General features: G+C 37.1%; 1 protein-coding gene across 1 annotated transcript in view; it reads right to left on the bottom strand.

Moving 5' to 3' along the window:
• Positions 1-1,303: 1,303 nt before the first annotated feature.
• Positions 1,304-22,178, bottom strand: part of TSHR (thyroid stimulating hormone receptor) — a 47,216-nt gene continuing 26,341 nt past the window's right edge. Inside the window, exons 6-10 of the mRNA XM_052693502.1 lie at positions 19,477-19,554; positions 18,861-18,929; positions 11,072-11,149; positions 5,159-5,347; positions 1,304-3,370 (exon numbers count right to left, since the gene is read on the bottom strand). Of these exons, the coding sequence (XP_052549462.1) occupies positions 1,960-3,370; positions 5,159-5,347; positions 11,072-11,149; positions 18,861-18,929; positions 19,477-19,554 (1,825 nt within the window). The 3' untranslated portion in view covers positions 1,304-1,959. The remainder of the gene's footprint in view (positions 3,371-5,158; positions 5,348-11,071; positions 11,150-18,860; positions 18,930-19,476; positions 19,555-22,178) is intronic.

Raw genomic sequence — 22,178 nt, 5'->3', positions numbered from 1 at the left:
CCTGCTGGCAGGGCCAGGCACTCAGCCTTCATAAAAATGTTCAGGAAGCTGATGCAAAGTAGCTTCTACCTTGAGTCTTCATGTCTGCAAGAGACATAGAGTGCCATACCACAGTATGTTTGCTTACTGCATGCGGATGAACTGAGCATGGCCAAGCTTCATCTGTGATCTGACCCTTTTTAGCAGCAAGTGTGACAGAAGACTGGTTTAGTGCTTCACTGTAGCAAGAGTCTGCATGATGTTCCTGGTATGAGTTTGCACTTCCTTAAGTACAGTGTGGAGTGTATGCACCTAAGCTGCAGGAACACAGTGGCCAGACATAAACTAGCCATGTCCTGGATGTGGCTGAACTGCAAATGATATGAAGTTCAGATATAAGTCTCCCCACAGAGCACAGAGATGTTCTTAAGATCTGTTGCAGGTGCTAGCGGTTGGCCTTCAATTCAGTACCTGAAGGGCATGAAGTAGCCTGAAGGCAGGATACATCCTTTTTTTTTTTTGTTTTTAAGTGTAGATGCAAGCTTAGCACAGCAAGTGCTAGAAGGAAAGTCATTCTAGCCATGTAAGGGAGAGGTAAGTATGGATAGCAGTACAGTGTTTAGTGTAATACCTAAAGAGTCAATTGGATGGCGCCAGGTTTCTTTTTTCCATTGATGCCCAGTGACAGGACAAGGTACAATGGTCTCAGGGAGTTCCATATAAACAAGAGAAAAAACTTCATTGCTTTGAGGGTGACAGAACACTGGAACAGGTTACCTGGAGAGATTGTGGAATCTCCTTCTTTGGAGATTTCAAAACCCACCTGAATGATTTCCTTTGCAACCTACTATAGGGAACCTGTCTTAGCAGGGGGTTGGACTAGATGATCTCCAGAGATCCAACCCCTACAATTCTGTGATGATAAATATGGACAGATTCATGGAATCATAAAATGGTTGAGGCTGGAAGGGACCTCTGGGTCCGTCTGCTCTAACCTCTTCTCAAGAAGGATCAACCAGCACCATGTCCAGGAGACTTTTGGAGATCTCCAAGGAGATTTCACACCTCTATGGACAACTTGTGCCAGTGCTCAGCCACAGACGCAGCAAAGAAGTGCTTCCTGATGTTCAGACCAAACACTACTGGGGTTAGGTAAAGAATGAGGTGGTGTAAAAATTTAGTACAATCTTAGGTTTTAGAAAGCAAAAAATATGAAGATCATTAACTTGACTTGATCTTCAAAAGAAGTTCAGACTAAACCATTTCCTATTTAGGTTCATGAAATAGTGAGAGAAACTGATACAAAGAGATTTTATGTAACACACAAGGGCAAATGCCTATGTTTATCATCGGTTACAGATAGCAGTATAGTCAATGGCATTAGCCTTTAATCACTATAAATGCAATATGAAGAGGCTTCTTCTTGCAATTCACCCAACTAAAACAAAAACTGATAAATTGCATGTCAGGGTGGTAGAGACAGATGTAATCTGTTCCATTTTAGCTTAGGTGGAAGTTTTAGGAATTTGCTCTTAGAAGAAAAAAACTGAACCATTTGACACATAGCCAATTGCCATTTGAGATCTCCAACTAGTATCTTAAAATATAACTTTATCTATAAAACTACATTCTTTTTCAGTCATAAAAGTTCCCTGACATTTTATGCTTGGTCTCCTTCCCTATTTTCTTTAGATAAGGGTACATTTCATAGTTGCTGTCTTTTTCTATACATTAATTTTCCTATACATATATATAAATTTCCCATCCATTTCCAGCAGTATAATTGTAACAGATCTTGTGACCTGTACTGGTATGAATGTGAGACAAGAAGTTTCAAGTGAAAGAGTTATCTTTCTGAAGGTACATCAGCCACAACAAGGGTAGGGTAGGGAAAATAGGGAGAAAACATGCACTTCTCACTCAGTTTACTGTGTACACAACAACATGTCAACAAAATTGTGACTGTGTGACTTTGAGACATCATAGCTCAGTTTGCTTGCATTCTTCCACAAGAATTTGGTTTTGCATTGTCATAGCAGGAAGGTAATCGTTGACTGGGTCTTGGATGCTTGTAAGAATCTGACCTAACCCTCGGCTGATTCTCTGCCCGTAAGAGCCACTGCTGTTTTTGACTGACATTGTCTGACCTCTGTAGACTTGAGCCCGATGCTCACATATACCAAATTTGCTCAGCAGGATAAATACATCTCTTCGGAAAGCTTTGGTGAAAATAGCGTATAGAAATGGATTGGCACAAGAATTGAGTGGGTAGAAAAGTACCAGCAAAATCTTGGAATTAGTGACTGTTATCAATGGTTTGTTCATGATAGCAGATAGGGCATGGAATGAGATAGGAGCCATACACAGAAAATCAGTGAAAATCAACACAGCCATCCTCTTGGCAATTTTGGTATCTTTGTCTCCTGACTTGTACTGAGGGTTTCGCACAGTGATATAGATTTTTATGTAGCAGGCACAAATGATGACAAAAGCAATAATGTTACATATTAAAACAAAGACAACATAGGCTTCAGCCACTGGCGTTTCAGTGTCCATAGGTAAGCAGATGCTGACTTTGCTGTAGCTGCTGACTCCAACCAGTGGCAAAAGGGCTAGAAGAAAGCATGAAAGCCAACCTCCCAGCATGATAACCAAAGCATGACGGAGGCGAATCTTTCGATTGGGACGCATGGCAAAGGTGATGGCATACCAGCGCTCCAGGGTGATCACAGTGAGTGTGTATACAGAAAGCTCACTAGCAAAGACTGTGAAGAAACCTGCTGTGTTGCAACCAGGCCCTGTCTGCCACTCTATAGCGTGATTATAGTACTCTGATCTGGTGTAGAGGTCCACTGAAGCAATCAGGAGAAGGTATAACCCCATACAAAAATCAGCAAAGGCTAGATTGCACATAAGAAAGCGTGGCACGGTCAGTTTGTAATGGCTGGTTAGAAGGATAAAAAGGACAAAAACATTACCTACAATGGCCAGCAAGTTCACAAACCATACCACAATCCTCAGAAACTGGTATCCCATTATGTCCTCACAGGGATTAAACTCATCAGGCTCTGGAGTGCATATTACATCCTCACTGCCTCCACAGACAAGATAGTCATAATGACTGTCAAAGGCCTGCATGTCTTCAGTTTGAGGATTTTTGAGCTCTTGGCCAAAACCAACATTTTCTTCCCCGTGTTCTTCCAAAAATATGTAATATTGGGAATTTTCATGGAAATTCCTGAACTTGGTATTTGTGTCATAAACAGAATCAGTGCGGTCTGTGTATTCTTCTGTATAATCTTTGTAAAATGGTTCTCTGATAGCTCTGAACAATCTTCTATTTTGAAAACTGTGACTGCCAGTCTGGTTACACATCAAGTACTCCAGAATTCTGAAAGAGGACAGAGGGAAATCACCACTGGCATTTACAGTTTGAGGTGAACAAAGGGAGCACTTAAAAAAAAAAAAAAAATACCAAAGGAAAATGTAGCTATAATAATGTAATCAGTTATGTATTTGTTAGCAGAACATAAAGTAAATGAAAAACTTGAGAATTTCTGAGATCAAACAGAAAATTTCATTATCAGAATAGCTGCTGTTTTTTACCTACATCTTACTTTTCTTGGTGCCTATCAGATATCCCCAGAAGAAAGCTGGTCTGCCAACTTTTATAATCCCTCTTATTTATTGGAATCCACATTCTTAGTCGTTCACAAGCCTCCTTATAACTTTCTAGATAACACACAGTATTGTATTCCTTTTTATTTTTACTCACAAATCTGTTTTTCACAGAACGTTGATAATAATCATTTCTATTCTGTGCATTTTCTCTACCTTCCTTACAGCTAACTACCAACATAGTATCACAGAATCACAGAATGGCCAGGGTTGGAAGGGACCTCAAGGATCACGAATGTCCAACCCCCCGCCACATGCAGGGCCACCAACCTCCCCATTTAATGCCAGACCAGGCTGCCCAGGGCCCCATCCATTCTGGCCTTGAACACCTCCAGGGACGGGGCACCCACAACCTCTCTGGGCAGCTGCTCCAGCACCTCACCACTCTCTCTGTAAAGAGCTTCCCCCTGACATCCAACCTAAATCTTCCCTTCCTCAACTTTGAACCATTTCCCCTTGTCTTGCAGATATCTACCCTTTCGAAGAGTTGATAGTAGCTGAGAATACTGTACTCATGGTATCATGCGTCTGCATTTGTTATCAAGAATGTATTTTTTACTAGAAAAAAAGTTGCAATTAGGTATCTTTTATCCATTGTCAAGTAAGCTTTAGCATTTTTCATTTCCAGTTGTTTAGAATTTGAAATTGCTTACAATTTGAAATTGCCTACAATTAAATCTGAGAAATATATGTGTCTGCCAACAGACAAGCATGTCTCTGTTTCATTTTATCATTTGATTGCGCTGAGCTCTCTCTGCATATTCTACTTGTCTAGGTTTTGAATCTCTCTCCTCCTCTGTTTTGTTTGATTGCTCTCATTTTCCCATTCCATTGTAATTGTGAATAGTATTGGTATATGAGTTTATTCTTGAATAATTCATAAATTTATCATAGCATATTTTAGTATACTATAAATTCAAACTACAAACACTGCATTACTGAAGATTGAGGCTGTCTTGTTAAATCAGAGAATGGCTAAAATAACAATTCACAGCTCTTAAAACTTATTCAGCTTTAGAGAAAATTATAATGGATTTGAATTCTGTATTCTAGAATTGTGCTGCTAACCACAGCACAATGTTCCTCCTCACGTGCATTCCCCCAGCAGATGAGCTGCTCTGTTCCACTAGGACATCTATACATGCTTTTTTTTTTTTTAATCCTTACAAAATAGTTATTTCAGAATCATATATTCTCAGATTTTCAGTTAGAAAGTATCTGAAACATGAGGTTGCAAACCCCCAAAACTTATTTTTGCAGCCTTTGATATAGTACTTGTTTTTTTTTTTTCCTTCTGGGCTTAGCAAAAGGAAGAGCCTTGCAAAGGTCCTACTGATCCTGTGATGTATCAAAAATTATTTCCTTTCTGAGTTTGAAGCTGTATCCCTTTGTTTCAAAGAATGTACTCAAGAACTAGAGAAAATGTTCATAAAAGTGCTGATTATGTACTTTTGTATTAATATTTAAAAATTGTCTTTACTTCTATCTTTGAAAGACTCACCCACTGTTCTTTTTCCAGTTCTTGAAAGCGCAGCAGTGACTTGGATAGGACAGATCAGCTCGAATTAGCTGAAGAAATATCTTTACAGCTGGTAATTTCTTTAATGTCCATGTGTTTTGGGCCATTAGTTCTTTAAGGCTTTCCAATCCTTTGACAGGAAGATTAACAATGACTGTTCTGGAGACATCCCTTTGTAAAGGAAGAAACAGACAAAACAAAATAGTGAGTGATTGGATCTGAAATGTTTCAGATTCTCACAGTGGTTTATGAGATTCATAGAATTCTACAGCAGAAATAAAATCCAGGGTAGGTGGGGATTTAGGAAGCTGCATAAGTATATTCCACTTCCAAAAAAACAAAAGACATACAGCATGTTCTTATGAACTAAATAAACCTTAACTTTATACCATAGAGTAATTAAATCACTTCATCTTCAGTTTCTGATACTTTTACTAATATACAATTATATATATAATTCTATGTACATTAATATAGCCTTATTTAGGAATACTATGTATAATTTGTAGGTATGTATGTGTTTTAAAGTTCATCTTTAATGTCTCATAGATGAGAGCAGAGATGATAAATGCCAGGACTTTAAATTTACAACTTCAGAGACGATGTACAAAAAGAAAGTTCTCAAAATTCTTTAACAAAACTGCATCTTCCATTAGAAGAACTATTTTCCTTCAGGCTTCTTTAGACTCATTTTAATATGTTAGGCACCTTGTAATTGCTAAAACAATGTCCTTTATAATCTGAAATTAAAATGCTCTATCTCAGTGTATCCTGAAATGCTCACAAAATAATAATATTTGCTGCTTTCTGTTTTCTGGAACTGAGTCTGACTTAGCAGATAACGTTGCATTGTTTATGGATTTCCTTAAGCCAGTTGAATATCATCAGATCCTGCTAGTCTTTGGCACTCATTTATTTGCTTTGTATCGAACTTCTTCTAATGATGCTGGAGGTCAAGGTCATTTCTCAGAGTCAGCTCTGTAAAGAAGTAAACCAGTAAAAAAGTTTCTGTTGTGGGAGCATTAAGCACTTTCATCATGAAACACCATGCTAATAAATAGTTCTCCTTTTTCCTACTCATTGTTTTCCAAGAGTGCTGTTGTTATCACTCTAAGTCTCACCCACTCTGACTGGTTTCCTGCACTTAAAAGAAAATAATTACTAATTTTATTCTTTGAAAAAATTGCTTCTAAATCTCTTGTTATTACATTGCCTTATTTTTCCTTTTGATTCGCAAGTGTTAGTAAGTTAGAAATTGCTTCCACTGTCTGAAGGAGGGCCTTTTACATCTTATAGCTTCTTTGCTATTATATGTACTTGAATATGTCACAACTAGTTGATTTCAGTGACATCAGCTTCCTTTTTGTTCTTTTAGATCTTTTTCAGTAGGCTGTACATCTTTATGCTAAGCCCCTGAAATGGGCCTTACAACAGTCTGAATGCTCCCTCCTGTCATTTTATCTTTTATAGAGCCTCAGAGTAAGTCGAATCCAGAGGTCATCCAGTTTGACCTCCCTCTTCAAAGCAGCCACTTGGAACCAGTTGCTCAAAGCTTTGTCCTGTTGAGTTCTCAGTACCTCAGGAAATGGATACTCTACAACCTGTATAGTCAGGTTGTTCAGCATTTGTCTACCCATACAGTAAAGAAGATTTATCTTAAAGTGAACTAAACTTTTCTGTATTACATTTTGTGCTTGCCTCTTGTTCTGTTGCTACCAATGAGAGTCTGGCTGCATTTTGCCAGCTCCAACTCCATCCAATTTGAAATATTTACATACACTGGTAAGTGTCTCTTGAGCCTTCCCTTCTCCAGGCTAAATGTTCCCAAATCTCAACCTTTACTTATATGATGGGTGTTCCTATCTCTCAATTAACTTACTTGCCTTTACCTGTGGCTTTTTATTTTTCACTATTTTCTCCATGCTATATAGACCACCTTCTAAGCAAAACATCTTGGTAAAGTAGATCTTGGAGCAGATCTTACCAAGATAAAGCTGGCCTTTTGGCAACCCCCATGGGTCTCCATCAAGTCCTCATGGTGGTGGTAGCTACCTGCAGGAAGGGAACATGGTTAAATGCTGTGTGATGGGAGTTGCTAAGGCTTTTTGGAAGGGAAAAGTGGCACATCACAAATTCTTGGGCACTCTTTGAAGATGTTCTCATATAATCACATGGGAAAAGATGATGCAGTTTGCACAGTGAAGTTTTTATTTTTGAAAAGCCTTGACAAAGTCAGGTATCAAGGGCAGTTGTGGTAACTAAGAGGTTATGTAACAAGAAGAATAGCTCTTGTGGATTAATAAAAAAATAAAAGTAGTTGGGAAAAAGCCTGGGAATTTAGCATAAGTTGTCATACTAGAAAAAGAATGGGAAATCATTCATCATAGCAGCAGCAGTTCACATGACCTAGGCTAGTGCTGGTACTATTGAAATATTCATAAATAATCTGAAAAGCCAATGAGATTGGAAGCAATGAAGTTTCTTTCTGACACAAAATAATATAGGGTATTGAGAGCTAAGGATGCCTGAGAAAAGAAGCCGAAGAATCCTGCAATACTAAGTGACTGAGCGGTAGATGGGATTCAATATTGATGCAAAGTGCATTTAGGAAAACCTATCTTAACAGTAGGTAGATAACAATGATGTTTAATTTACCTAGTGCTCTGGGTAGATCTTGAAGTCCTCCCTGCAAATCTCAGCGCATTGTTACTCAATAATGTTGAAGGGAAATAGAATGCTTAGTATTTTTAGGAAAGAAGTAGAAAATCTTCAGTCCGTAAATCTAAGATGACTACGTTTTAAGTACTATCTGCAGTTCTATAAATACTACATGCAGTTTACAATGGGTAAATAAACTAGAAAAGTTTAGAAACATACATCAAGGATGATCATAGAATTATCAAATATTTTCATAGAAAATAATAAGGACTTATTGGCTTGCCAGACATTGTATCTTAATCTGCATTAACATACATATAGAACACAAATGTTCATGAATGACGTTTTTATCTTGTTTCATTGTATGATCAGTTCTGATTCTGGACTACTAAGAAAAACACAGTTATGTCAGCCTTATTAATATCTAATTATATACATAACTAAGATATTTTTAAAACACAGCTGCGTTTACAGTGCACAGAGTATCCAGCTACTACTGCGAAGCTGTAGCTGGCTCACTTTTAAAAACAAGAAGTCTGATAGACTTGACTAAAAAAGAGACAGGAAACTGATAAAATGAATGACGAATAACCAGGACTGGATGGTTTTCACTGAAAAGTTCTGAAGGAGCTTAAGGAGGAAAGTGTCGAATTAGGAGAGGAGGTGTGCATCCTCCAACTTAGCCCTATTTAGTCCCAGAACACAAAGGCAGAAAATGAGCCAACAGTTTTTGGAACATTGGGAAGCATGTGCCTATCAGGTTCTGATGTCTGCACTAGACTTTTTTTAGAAATCTAACAAGAAGAACAATTAATAAAGGTATAGACTAAGATAATGTGCCTGATAGAATCAGCAAGTAAAGGTCTTTGGTAAAGTCTTGCTTTAGAAACAAATCTCTCCAAGCATCGTGATGAAAACCTGCTCTTGTAGTCTCCTAGGACTTCCAAAAGGCCTTTTGCAAACCTCCACCAAAGGCTGATATGGAAACCAGGCAGCCACACTCCTTGTAGAAGACACCAAGTGTTCAGGGATGTGGTAAAATGCTGAAAAAGTTCACTTCTATTCCAGATCCAGCATTCATGTTGCTGGGGTTTAGAGCTCGTTCAGCTCTTGGAAAGTGATTGATTTGCAATAGCAAATGTACATGCTTTGGAGTGTGCAGTTAACACAAATACTCTCACCCATGTTTAAATTTTTTTTGTTTTTCCGTATGGTTTCTTATAAATCCTATGATGTTTTTCAGCTGTTGCTTATCTTACAGGAAATTTGAATTTATAGGGAACCAAATGTTGCATCAGCCATAGGTAAGCTTCAGATGAGTACATAAATAAAGCATAGCTTATGATTTAATAAGCTGAGTGATCAGTATACATGGTTCATGATTATATGATTAACAACATGTTCATGATATACATGATTAACAACATGTTAAATGTTTAACTGCTCAGATTTTATATATTTTTAAGGATTGTTATTTTTGGTCCTTATTTTTTAAAATGAAATTCAAAACTAGAGGTAACTGGTAAGTTTTTCCACCTTTTTTTCACAGTCAGAGACATGCAGCTGTAATATGAAATCAAATGATAATGAAAATTTAAAAGACAGATTAATTGAGAAAATGAGAGTGAATGTATAGTAGCACAATTAAGGATTTTTTATCTAATCATACCCCGTCTTCTTAGTTGTACTACTATAGTAGCTATAAAATCTATTCTAAGCTGGGCTTACACTACACATTATTTTCATTTAAGCAGAGTCTTTACATCTACAAATTCTTACTGTTTGCTTCACAGAATGCAGGCTGTTCCCATTGCTTGAAGAACTGTTTTTGCCCAGTGGCATGAACAGAGTGGATCTTCCTAAGGTAGGACTGATTCCCAGTAAGGGAAGCAATGCTTTAAAAAATGCCTCTGCTTTCTACAGATAATTCATTTTTCATAAATATCTTATGCAAGAATTAATAATGTTTTGAATTCAGACTGTATATTTTGCAAAATCTAACTATACTGTAAGCCTGATTATGTTTTCATTGTACTCTGCTGAACTTGTATAGGTCTAGGTGTCAGCTCTTGTTGATACATTTTAGTAAACCAGGTCCTCTGAATCCTAGTCAAGAATTCAAAATTTCAAAGGGAGCAGTCCATACATCTGGCTATACAGCAAAGAGAGGAATCAGAATTATTGACATTTTTCCTCCTCTCTTCAATGATCCAACTCCCCTCTTTCTTTGCTATTGCAAACTGCAAATTTATAAACAGAAATATACCTAGATTTTTAATATCTGTCTAAACATACCACCTAACCTAAATATACCACCTAGAGCATGCCCAAACTCATGTAATATATCTAGGATAATTTTAACTTAGATATTTTCCACTGGCTTTCTTTAAAGTTGAAATGGAAGAAAATTATCCTCTTGGGGTGGATCCAAGGTAATTATTTTAGTTTTTAGGTTGCTGTTGCTGCTGAAGTCCTGATCAGAAAAAAAGAGTAGTAAACTATATATCTGTGGGATAGAAGTTCCATCAACCATAACTTCAAGAGTGTATAAAAGAATCTCAAGACAATAAGTTCTGCCAGCTTGATAGGGTGGCAAGGCAGAAAGAGTCTCATTTGTTGAGATCATTTTGACTATTGTAGGCAATAATATTCATTGCTTCAGGGAATGGAATATTTATCTTTTGGCAATCTTTTTCCACATAATTATTTTGCAAGAGGAAAGAGTATTTTAAATGGAACTTTCTTCTGGAAGAAGATCCAATGTCCACAGATTCCCATGCCAGCTAATGAAGCTAACAACAGCTAGATGCCTGAACCAAAAATGACATAATTTTATATTAAAATCCTTCAGATGACTATGAGGCTGGAAGCCAGGTTACATGAGAAAGATGATAAGGCAGCAAGACCAGTAAATTTATTCTGACTGAAATTCAATTTTCATCTCTGTTTCCATTTCCTTTACAGGTCTGATACAACAGTCCCTTGTTTTACAGTTGTACTCCCATTTCATGGTCATGAGACAGATTGTAGTACAGAATCTTTCAGAAGAAAAAACTGGAGAAAAACTAATTCTAAGAGTAAATTGGTCTCCTGTGGAAAAGCTTTTGTTGCTGATCATCTTTTTGTTAACTTGCCATTCCCACCCCTCTGTTCTACTATTGATGACAGTTGAAAAGAAAGTGTAAACAAAATTATATTATTTTTAAGGCTTTCTTTACATCACTTTCTTCTACTCACAATAGAGTTGGTCCACTATGCACGCCCAGAAATGCATCTTCATTGATAACTTTCAGGTATTTGTTCTTGTGGAGATAGCTGCAGAAACAGACAAAACAGTTTGGAATTTGGAAACAGTCATCCATAGGTGAAAGATATTCAAGTTTACATGTCTAAATAGATCGACAAAAATAATATGTAAAGGACCATCCCATCCCAGAGTCAAGTTAAAGGTGCATGGTTAAAGGCAGGCAATGCAATGCTACTGAATGCTGGAAAAAAAAGTAATACAACCCAACTGAAACATTCAATTTTAAGTTTATTTTTGCATTTCTAGGTTACATCAATAGTGACTAATCTAGGATGAATCTTCATCATTTTTAAGATGAATTCCTGTTTAGCATGGTCTGAAATGATAATGTGAGAAATGTAAAAATGCATAGGCTGCTCCAAAAGTAATGCATCTTATTTATTTCCATGGATACCACAACAGATACAAAGAGCACAATAACACTGATAGAGCAAATTCTCAGCTGCAAAACCCTTCTTTTCAATATAGTCACCACCACTGGCTATTCATTTTCACCAGCAATGAACAAGAGCTCATAAAAATCTGTACCGGCAGAGATAAACTACTGTTTCACAGCTTTCTTGCAGTCCATCTTGCATGGTCTTGAACAGTTGGAAGTCAGAAGACACCAAATCTGGATTATACAGAGGCTGTGGTAGGACAGTATAGCCAAGATCAGAAATGTGCTCCATGATCTTCAAACTGGTATGGGGCCTGGTCTTAGTGTGTTGCAAGAGAAAGGTTGTATTCTCAGGACTGACTCTGGAAATACGAGCCTTCAGCTTAGTGTTGTGATGTAGTTTTGTCTGGGTTCCTGGAAATCCCAAGGGATCACCCCATTCTTAGCACAAACAACGGTGCACATCAGTTTACCCCCTCAATGCTGTGTTCTTGATGGAAAATTCACATGTTGCCATTCCATAGACTGCCTTTTTTTTCCAGCTCATAGTGATGCCATCACATCTCGTCTTATTACCAGTAATGATGCAATCCAGGAAACTGTCACTTTCAAGCTCATATTGCTTCAGTAGATCCTGACAAACTTGCATACAGTGTTCTTTCTGTTACTGTGTTACTCATGGAACCTACTTGAAACAAAACTTTGCTATATTGGAACACTGCCACCACAGTTTCCAATGGATTGAAGCCAGCATTCAGCTCTATATACAGTTCTCATAATCTGCCAATTTGCATGGATTAGTAGATCAAGACACCCTTCTTCATTGTGTAGCGTGGCAGTGGTGCATCTGGAATATGGCTTGTCTTTCAACTCACTCCTGCCACTACTGAAACACTGCCTCGTGCTTACATCCATTGTTTGGTCTCCATCAATGTTCAGCAAGTGGCAATGACGGTCAGTGGTGCCATTTTTCTGAATGGAGGAACTAAATGACTTGTATTTGCTCCATCTGGATTTCCGTGTCAGACACTGTTTTGTCAGACTGCCCTCCTGCCATCAGAACAGCGGAAGGAAGGTTCGACTTCTACTGCCCTAACACCCACATACACCTCCAACATTGTGGGCCAATGTAATAAAATAGGGCATTAGTTTTGGAGCAGCCCTTCTATACGGCTTGCAGGTAATTTAGTCAAATTGCAAACTGTAATTGCAAGGCTACACATTTATTTCTGAGACTTTTGTTCTCAATGGCCCAAGACAGTTTATGGAGGTTTTGTGGAAGAAACTAGGAGAAAAATAATTGGTTTTGGTAAATCCACAGTTGCAGGTCTACAGAGAGAAAACATAAATTCAGTAAACAGCAGAAGCACAGGCATCCTGCTTTTGTGCTGGAGGCACAGTGGATGTAGAGCACTGACCACTTCTATGAAATTCTGCAAAGAGCAGATATACACAGAACATGGTGAAATGGAAAAACAAGCATTATTTTTAATTCATCATGTATTTTATGAACAACTTCTGTGTGAGTTGGATACATTTGACATGGGGTTAGAACAAAAATATGGTTTTGGAGTAAATGTTCAGCTAAAATGTACTCCTCAAAATATCAAAGTGCATTAATTTCCTTGATGAGGTTGTACTTCATGCCATCTCCTTGGTTAGCCAGGACTATAAGCAGCCAGATCTTGTAAACACACACAGGTCACGCTGAATTTGCTAAGCAATGAAAAGAGACTGAAGATTAGGTTGTGATATATACATACATATAGATATGTATGTGTTTATATTTACATACACACTGCACACATACACAGGGATGAGGATAGGACTTCACTGTGATGACTCCTTCCCTCAGCAAGCAGTTAAGACCTGTGTTATTTTTACTTGGTTCAGTCAAGATCTATCTCAAAGTTTACCAGTGGAGTAGCTTGCAGACATCAAATATAGTCATGTTTGATAACTTAATTTCATTGGAAACTGGAGTCCTGTGATGGCAGTGAGAGTCATTTACCAGATATAGTTGTCCCTGAGGAGGAAGGAGCAAGTATGCAGCTCTCTTGGCTAAGGGGCACTATATAAGCAGTGATACCCAACAATTCAAGCATCTTGTTCCTGTGCTGTGCTAAGACAAGACCTTTGAGAGAAGTTTGAACTAAGACAGCAGTGTAGATGGTAAAATGCTGCAGGACTGAGCTTCGGGGCAGAAATGCAATATGACTCATTAAGGAGAAGAATGTAGAGAATTGCTAAGGAAAGTTGTCAGGGGGGAATGAATAATCCCCTTAATGAAAGAGGGCAAAATGATCAACACTGTAAAGGCCCTGAAGGAACATGGTGCCTAAGGCAACTGACTCTCCCCTTTATATTCAAAATAGGTTTCCTTTTTTTTTCAAATTTCTGTATAATGGGAAAAGTAAAGGCACGAATAGCAAAACACAGATTAAAACATGAGATGGCAGTCTAGGAGCAACAACAACAGCCCCAGACCACATTATTACAGATAGCTTGGGTTGGCAACAACAGTGGGTCACTCAGGATGAACAAGTAAAAGCATTCCTTGACATATTGCCAACAAAGGCTGATGGAGGTCTTGATGAAGAATGACGAAGAATAATATGACATGATGTGATAACTGTAAAACATTGCTCCTCTTAAAGCCAAATGAAGAACAGAAACCTTGCAAGGACAGCAAACAATCTGCCTTGTGGAGGTCATGTTTAAAAGGACAGAGAAAAGCAGAGAAAATTGCCAATGGTGCAGTTGATGTCAGGATGTTGGGTACTGTAACTACTATAAACTTTTTAAAGTTAGCTTGTGATGTAGCTAGGAAAGCAAAAAAATAAAAGAAAGCTTGTAACCCCTGCTCTCAGAGGATGCCAATGAAAATGCTATGCCCATTGTGCCAATTAGCGGAGGAGGTACGTGACCTGTCAAACCTTTCTTAATTCTAACCTCAGTAATAAAAACACCGTTTGAAATTAGTCAGCCAACTCAGAGAAGTGCAGAAGGATCACCATTTTACCTCTGTGCTGGGAGAATCTTCTAAATTGAGATAGGTGAACTGGGGGTTAAGCTGTAAAAGTAATAAAGTCAGTGCAATTGGTTTTTGTTTTGAAGAAAAAAAAAATTAAAAAAAAACCACAAGTAAAGCTTTTAATCCCATCCTGGTTGAAGTCACTGGCAGTTTTTCCAAAACATTTGTTGTATACAAGCTCACATTGATCACCATAGTGAGAAATGAGCAGAAGTAAATGCTCTTCAGCTGGGTTATTCAAAATAGAGTCTTACGGAGCCATGCCAGAATAAAATTTCTGGCATGTTATTCACTGGACAATGCCAATGCCTAAAGCCTTGCTTCTTACAGAGAAAAATAGCTTATTCTTTCTCCTCATCTATTGCTGTTTGAAATAAACTTTGTTTCTTTAAATATATGAAGTATTATAGTATCACCTTACGTCTGTAGTTTTTGAGAAGAACTCAAAGTCTGTAAATGACAATCTTTGTTTTGAGCTGTTGCTTCATTTTGCAAATTTCAAGATTTTATCACCAAGTGAATAAGAAAACCAAAAACAGAGCAAGAGCTAAGAATAATCCAATGGTTCTGAAGGACACAAAATCCTGCCTGATCTAATTAAACTGTCTGAATTGATAACTAGATATTATTACACAGCCAGATAAATTACTTGTCCAGCTGTGAAATATTTTCCCCTGACACTTGAATGACACAGTGATAAATTTGAAATTTTATAGTTCACATATGTGATAAAAATCTTCAAATTGACGAATGGAAGTGGTCCAGTGGAAGCTTAGGGGAAGTTCATAACCATACGTTAACAAGGAGAGGCTGCAGTGTTATTTGCCAGTTTTCACACGTCTCAGGCTCATCAGAACATATAATTTCCTGATGATAATTGATTTCAGTTTAATCTTTTACTCTGATAGGTAATTCTTATAAACAGAAAAAAAAAAAAAAAAAAAAAGACTGTGATAAACAGTCATTTGACAAAGAAAATTTATGTATAGCTAACATAACTCCTTACAAAAGCACCTTTAATCTCACTTTTATGCATGGCTTAATGGTATTGAATGTTATTTAAATGCAGTGCAGAAAGGGAAAGCACAATATATATGGTACATGTCAAATAGTGATAGTGTCAAAACAAACATTGAAAGACTGAGAATGTCTGTCCTCAGTGGAGACACTAGAATAATGATCAGTTTGAAGAGTTAATGAAAGGCAATCAGAAAAACATTAACATCACAGTGCAAAGTGTGCAGGAAGTATAGAGTAGGATAAGGTGATGGTTTAATTGTGCTATAAATGAAATGACAAATATATGAATATTCAGTCATTATCAACACATACTTCATAAAGCCACAAGTTAGATAGTCCATCTGAGGAAAAGCAACTCTTGAGTTTAGCTTTTGAAGTTTGCAGAATCATATAATTATAGAATCATTTGAGTTGAAAGCAACAATTGCAGATCATTTAGTCCAACTCCCTGCAGAGAGCAGGGACACCTACAGTTCCATCGTGTTGCTCAGGGCCCTGTCCAACCTGACCTTGAATATCTCCAGAGATAGAACATACTCCATCTCTCTGGCAATCTGTTCCAGTGTTTCGCCATCCCTATTGTAAAAACTACTTCTTATATCCACCATGAAACAGGCTCTGGACGTGTAATGCATTAGTCTAATTAAATATCCTGTTTGTTTATTAATTGGAAGTTGAAGAAATGGAGAGTCTGCAAAAGATGTGAGCAATGTTAAGGATTCATCATGTGCTTCTACTACACTGTTGTTTATCTTGTCTCTGAGCTTGACCAGGCATTAAAAATTATCCCTGGCAGCGTATACCAAAATAAATACATCCTTTTGGAGTTATTTTTGTAATTAGATTTTGAAATTGCACACTCACCATTTCAGTAATTTAGCTCTGCAAAAGCTCATCTCATGCATTTTGCCATTCACTGGAACTATATTCTTAAGAAACTTCTTTCCTCATCAATTTCCTTACAGAAATAAACATAGTTGCAGGAGCACCACTTTGCAGAATTCTGCAGAAGTGTCAGGATTAAATGTTGTTTTTGGTGGAGAGATTCAACTTTCAGATGGACAATGTTCAGTAAAAGTACAGTTCACCTCTTCATTCATGTTCTTATACTTTCCTACCATTATAAAACCTGTACGAAGACATCATGGTTTGCTATAAACACAGATTCTTGTTGAATGAGAAAACTTCATAGGTAGCACTATTGCTTAACATGGCGATCACTTATGCACAACTCCACACTTACATCTGTGTTGTTTTCAACCTCCCTGCATTATGTCTTTCAGTACTGCAAGACTGGGTGAAAGGCAAACCACATGATAGCAGGCATCTTCTTCGATTCCCCAATTTTTTTTACTATTTATAGATAGCATGTGGAATATTTGAATGATTCATCAAAAATGAAATTTTGTTTTCTATTGTTATCCTTTTTTTTGCTTGTTCTATTCTTTGAAGTAATCACTCGAAACCCATGAAAATCTTTCCCTCACTGTTTTTCTCCTCTTTTCTTTTTGCTCCTAATTTCATCTAGTCCAGAGGGCCCTAGATCAGACCCAGAGAAAAACAGGTCCTTTCTTTCCTCTGCATTGCCAGATAAATGAGAATTCAAATTAAAAGCGTCAGAATAAAGAAAATGAAATATTTGCCTTTTGCATTAACTTATTGCTGCTACTAGAAACAACAAATCTCCACCCGTGCACTTAACAGAATTATACTTTAGCTCATGTTAATCAAACTACTTAAGAAAATTAGTTTAGAAATTTCAATATAGTTTATCAAACAGATAAAGACTTCACCACTGATGTTCTGCTCCATAGTTTGCCTTGTAAATCTGGAGCTGTGCTTTGCTCCAGGTAAATCTTATATGATTTAATTACAAGAAAACTCTTTGTTGTTATGAACAATTTTTACTTCTGATAGGCAAAGCCCTGAAGCCTGCTTTTATTTTCTATTTATTTATTTAAGTAATTTTAACTAGTACATCATGAACAGCCTCTGGAAAAATTCACTAAAACAATATTGATTATAAACTTTTACTGAAAGAAAATAAGCTGTATTTGCAGAAACTTATACATGTATTCTCCTTCTCCTACCCAGTCAAATAAAGCAGAATGCCACAGACTCTGAATCATGTAGAACTATATTTCCACTTAATTCCTCAGTAATGACAAAAATTCCAGTGAAGCCAGAAGCATTTGCACAGTATCAGAGAAGGAAAAAACAAAAAAACTCCTATAGAGTCATATTTAAAATGTGTTTCATCAGTATATGAGAAGCTGAAGAGCTACACAGTTTTTCAATTGACTAATAGAGAAGTATTAAGAATTGTATATAAAGCTTGGATTTAGTCGAGATGCCACATTCATTTAGATGTGTTTTATTTCTTGTGATTTCTGTGGACATTAATATCAAACACTGTGTCATCAAGAAAAGATTTTCTTTTTCATACAGAAGTTGAATGACTGAATTCATGTGAAGCAAATAAGATCTACTCCAATTCTTTAGGTTTCAAGAAGTCCAGATAAGCATTAAGGGAGAAAGAGGCAGTTTGCAAAGATTCAGCCCATGTGAAAGATAATCTTTCAGAATTTTTATAGAACTCTAAACCTATTTAAAATAAAGAAGTAGGAAAATTTTCTGTATCCTCATGTCTCTACAGTTAACTTAAGAGTTCACAATGAAGAAATTTCTTTAACTTGTGAGATATTTTGATAACCAGACTCCAGCTGAGTAAGCTCTGCCAAAGCAAATGAAGCTTCCAAAACCTTTCTAGATTTGTTCCATGTGAACAGACCATTTTGAGAAGGATGTGAAAAGTATATTCAGTTGATAAGTAGTAGTTTTCCAGAAACTACAGTAAGAAGGTGAAGAGAAAGCTGAAATAATTGCTTTTTGCTTTGGACAGGCATATCTCTCATTTTTAGGTCGAGTGCCTGGTTCCTCCCAATTGCCTTTTTTTTTTTTTTTTTTTCCTTCAGGTAAGAGATTTCTGTGAAATGTCATTGCTACCATTACTAATATTACACTTATTAAAGTAAAATGCCTTGTAAGATTTCAATTGTCTTTGAAATCTTTTTGACCAAAAGACATTTCATTGTAGCTTTAGGTCAGAAAGTTAAACAAAATTCATACTAGAATCACCTGCTATGATTTTATTTCTAAACTATAAATATATGTATATAAAATTGAAGTACTCTGCAAAAGATGTCAAAATACCTATATTTTTATTGCTGGCTGAAATTAGTATCTTTCTCTTTTCTTTTAAAAGAAGAGATTATCTGGTACTTACATAGCATCCAGATTTGTCCCATTAAAAGCATGGCCTTGGATGCTGGTAAAACCATTATTGTAGAGTTTGCTGAAAAAAATAAATAAATAAATAAATAAAAATTAGTGTATTTTGGGATGCTTTGGTAATGAAATACCCATTATCTTATTTATCATTTTTATTTGCAACTGCGTGTTTATGAGTGAGTTAATTTCAATGTCTTGAAGAAGTAACAATTGTAGTGCAAGATTGAGCAGATGCCAGCAACTCTCCTAAATGTAGCCAAATGAAGAATACCATGTGGCAGGTATGCTGTCTTTTACTTCTTTGTGCAGAAAATATAGAACTAGACAAAAACATTTTGCCATACCTTTCCTGCTTCCAAGCTACGAACAAAGAAATAAAATTCTGCAAGGTCAAATTAAGGAAATAATAAATTGCAGTATGGATACCTTTTTACAATAATGCTTGTCTGAACTTCTAGAAGTATGGATACTACATATAATGCCTATGATGTTTCTCCATTATAAACTACTGGAGAGTACAACTGAGTTGTTTTTTTTTTTAATATAGTACCAAATGCTTGACGGATTAAGGCAAGGTGATTGCCTTTTTGGGTTAAGCTGGAAGAACTTACAGAGTTAGAGATTCATTACAGAGCCCATGGAAAGCATTTGCAGGCACTGAAGTCATGAAAGGATTGTCTGCAATTTCACTGAAAAAGGAGAAAAAACATCACAGTCAAACATCTGCCTAACAGAGCTTCTCCAGAACAGTTTTATTATTCATTTTTCTCTGCCTTGGTAATAAATAAAAGTGTAGAATTATTGTTTAGTTACACCTACAGCTGTAAGAGGCAAGCTGGGATGATTAAGAATCAAGGATGTTTCAGCATCCAAGACGTGAGCTTGCAAAGTCAATGGGTTTTATAGTCCTGGTGAGATGTGCCAGCCTGCATGATTTCTGTGGTGAACAGCAAAGACAAATTCATTCTCCCAAAATACAGATAATTTGCAAAGTGAATCATGCTGCAATGTCAACTGAGTTAGCTCAAGTGACTTTCGAGATGAGATCTTGCTGTTTATCTATGCTTAGGTAAAATATCAGAGAATACATTGTAACGGACGGAAGTATTTTCTCTTATAGAACTGCTTCTAAAGAAAGTGAAATAAAATTTTACTGTCTGATTTAACTTAATGAATTTTCTCAACTGTTGTCCAAATGAGTGTTTCAATATCTGTTATTTCTTAAAAACTTAATTCCCACTCTGCAGCCTTAAGAAATACCCACAGCACCACATAACGATTTGCTCTCTCCCCTGCCATGGGGTGGGGAACAGAATCAAAAATGAGAAAAGTGAGAAAACTCATTGTTTGAGATAAGTGCAGTTAATAAGGAAAATGAAAAAAGAAAAAAAAAAAAAGTTAAAATGAACACACAAAACCCAAAAAAACAGCAAAATATTTTGATGCACAACACAACTGATCACCACTAGCTGTCTGGTGCCCAGTCAGTCCCAGAGGAAATGTAACCCCCCACCCATCCACCCACCCACAGTTTTATAATTTAGCATGTCACTATAATGGTATGGAACATTCCTTTGTCCAGTTTGTGCCAGCTATCCAGGTTCTGTCCACTCCCAGCTTCTTGTGCACCCCCAGCCCCTCACTAACAGTGTGAGAAAGTGAAATTTCCTTGGTTCCATGCAAACACTGCTCAGCAGTAAACTAAAACTTTGGTGTGCTATCAATATCATTCTCATTCTAAACCCACAACACAGTACCACACCAGCTAAGAAGAAAATAGATTTGCTGAAACCAGGACAATTATGAAGGTGAATAGTAATGTAACAAGTAGTTATACTACTTGTGCTAGTGCTCAGCCACCCACAAAGTGAAGTGCTTTCTGATTTTCAGTTAGAACATACTGTGTTCCATTTTGTATATATGGCCTTTTATCCTAGCACTAGGCACCGCTGAAAAGAAGCTAGCTTCACCTTCTTTGCATCCCCAGTTCAGGTACTTATACGCATTGATGAGATTCCCCCAGCCTCCTCTTCCACAGGCTGAACTCTTAGCCTCTCCTTATAGGAGAAGTGTTTCAGTCCTCTAATAATCTTGGCTGCCCTGCGTTTCATTCTTTCCAGATTGATTAGGAACACCATTTATCAGTATTGAATCAACATTCAGGTCAGACCATTAATCAAGCCTTTGTAAAATCCTTTCCAGAATAGTACATCACAGTTTTAACTTTTACTAAGTCCATTCAACAGTCAAGCCTATTCTAGCTGAATGCTGTGTGATATGCAGACTGCTACCACTAAATAGTGACTAAGATACTTTCACTTTGTGTCAGCCTACAAGTCTTTGTCTTAGCTGCTCTTCCTTAGCTTGATTGCAACCCTGATTTTGGGCTTTAATTGCAAGTTAGTGTACAGAGACAGATATAGGCTTTGCTTTTTTGAATGCAAAGAAACACCTGTTTTCATGGCAGTAGTGTTTGTTTCTGAAATAGCTTTAAGGATAAAAAAGGCAGGAGACACAAAACCTCCACCACATTTGTATTCCCTTTCTTTGTCTCCAAGCTGTTCTGCAGTTTGTTCCATGAGAAAAAGGAAAGAAGAAAAAAAGAAAAGAGCGGGTCCTTTAAGCTAAAGTAAACCTTTTTTTTTTTGTTTTAAGTTGCAAGAAAAGGAGAATGCTTTACTGTGACATAGAAATGCATCATGTGAGCAAACTCAACTAAATTAGCAAAGCTGCTAATAGGACAATTCTTTCCAGCTGAGGATTGTAGTTAATGAGGACTCTTACAGGAATGCTTGCTTAAAAATAGGTAATTCCTGCTGCCTGGTTTCTTTAATGGGGTAGTAGAGTTGTGCACGAAGTGTGACTGCACAAGTAAATTTAGGCAAAGTATGTGTTCGTATGGAGCTGTGTTGTGATTCTAAGAGATGGCATCTTAAGCATCTGCTGTGAAATAAGGTGAGTGACTGAAGGGAAATAAGCAGTCCTCTCTCTTAACAGTGCCTGCTTGTAGTGTAGCCAAATAGTAGTTTTCAGGAAATATGTGGTTCTTTGTTTACGGATTTTTAGGTGCAAGGCTTTTCTACATTAGCTTGGTATTGGCAGGCTGTTTTAGTAACAAACAGAAGACTTGTTTTCCTCCACAGTGAGAAGTATGCGAAAGTGACACAAGTACTTAATAAGTGGAGGGAAAGTGCCTGGACAGAGAAAAGAAAGGAGTTCAGAGTACTTATGCTAGTTAGAGGCATGGATGATGCTGGCACTATGCCAATCACCATGGGTGTGAAAGGCCATCTTGGAGGCTTCTGCAGCTGCT

The sequence above is a fragment of the Tympanuchus pallidicinctus genome, unplaced genomic scaffold (genome assembly GCF_026119805.1).
Source record: "Tympanuchus pallidicinctus isolate F22 unplaced genomic scaffold, pur_lepc_1.0 scaffold3, whole genome shotgun sequence".
NCBI classification, from domain to species: Eukaryota; Metazoa; Chordata; class Aves; order Galliformes; family Phasianidae; genus Tympanuchus; species Tympanuchus pallidicinctus.
Note: the sequence above shows the minus strand (reverse complement) of the source record. Positions and strands in the feature narration are given on the sequence as shown.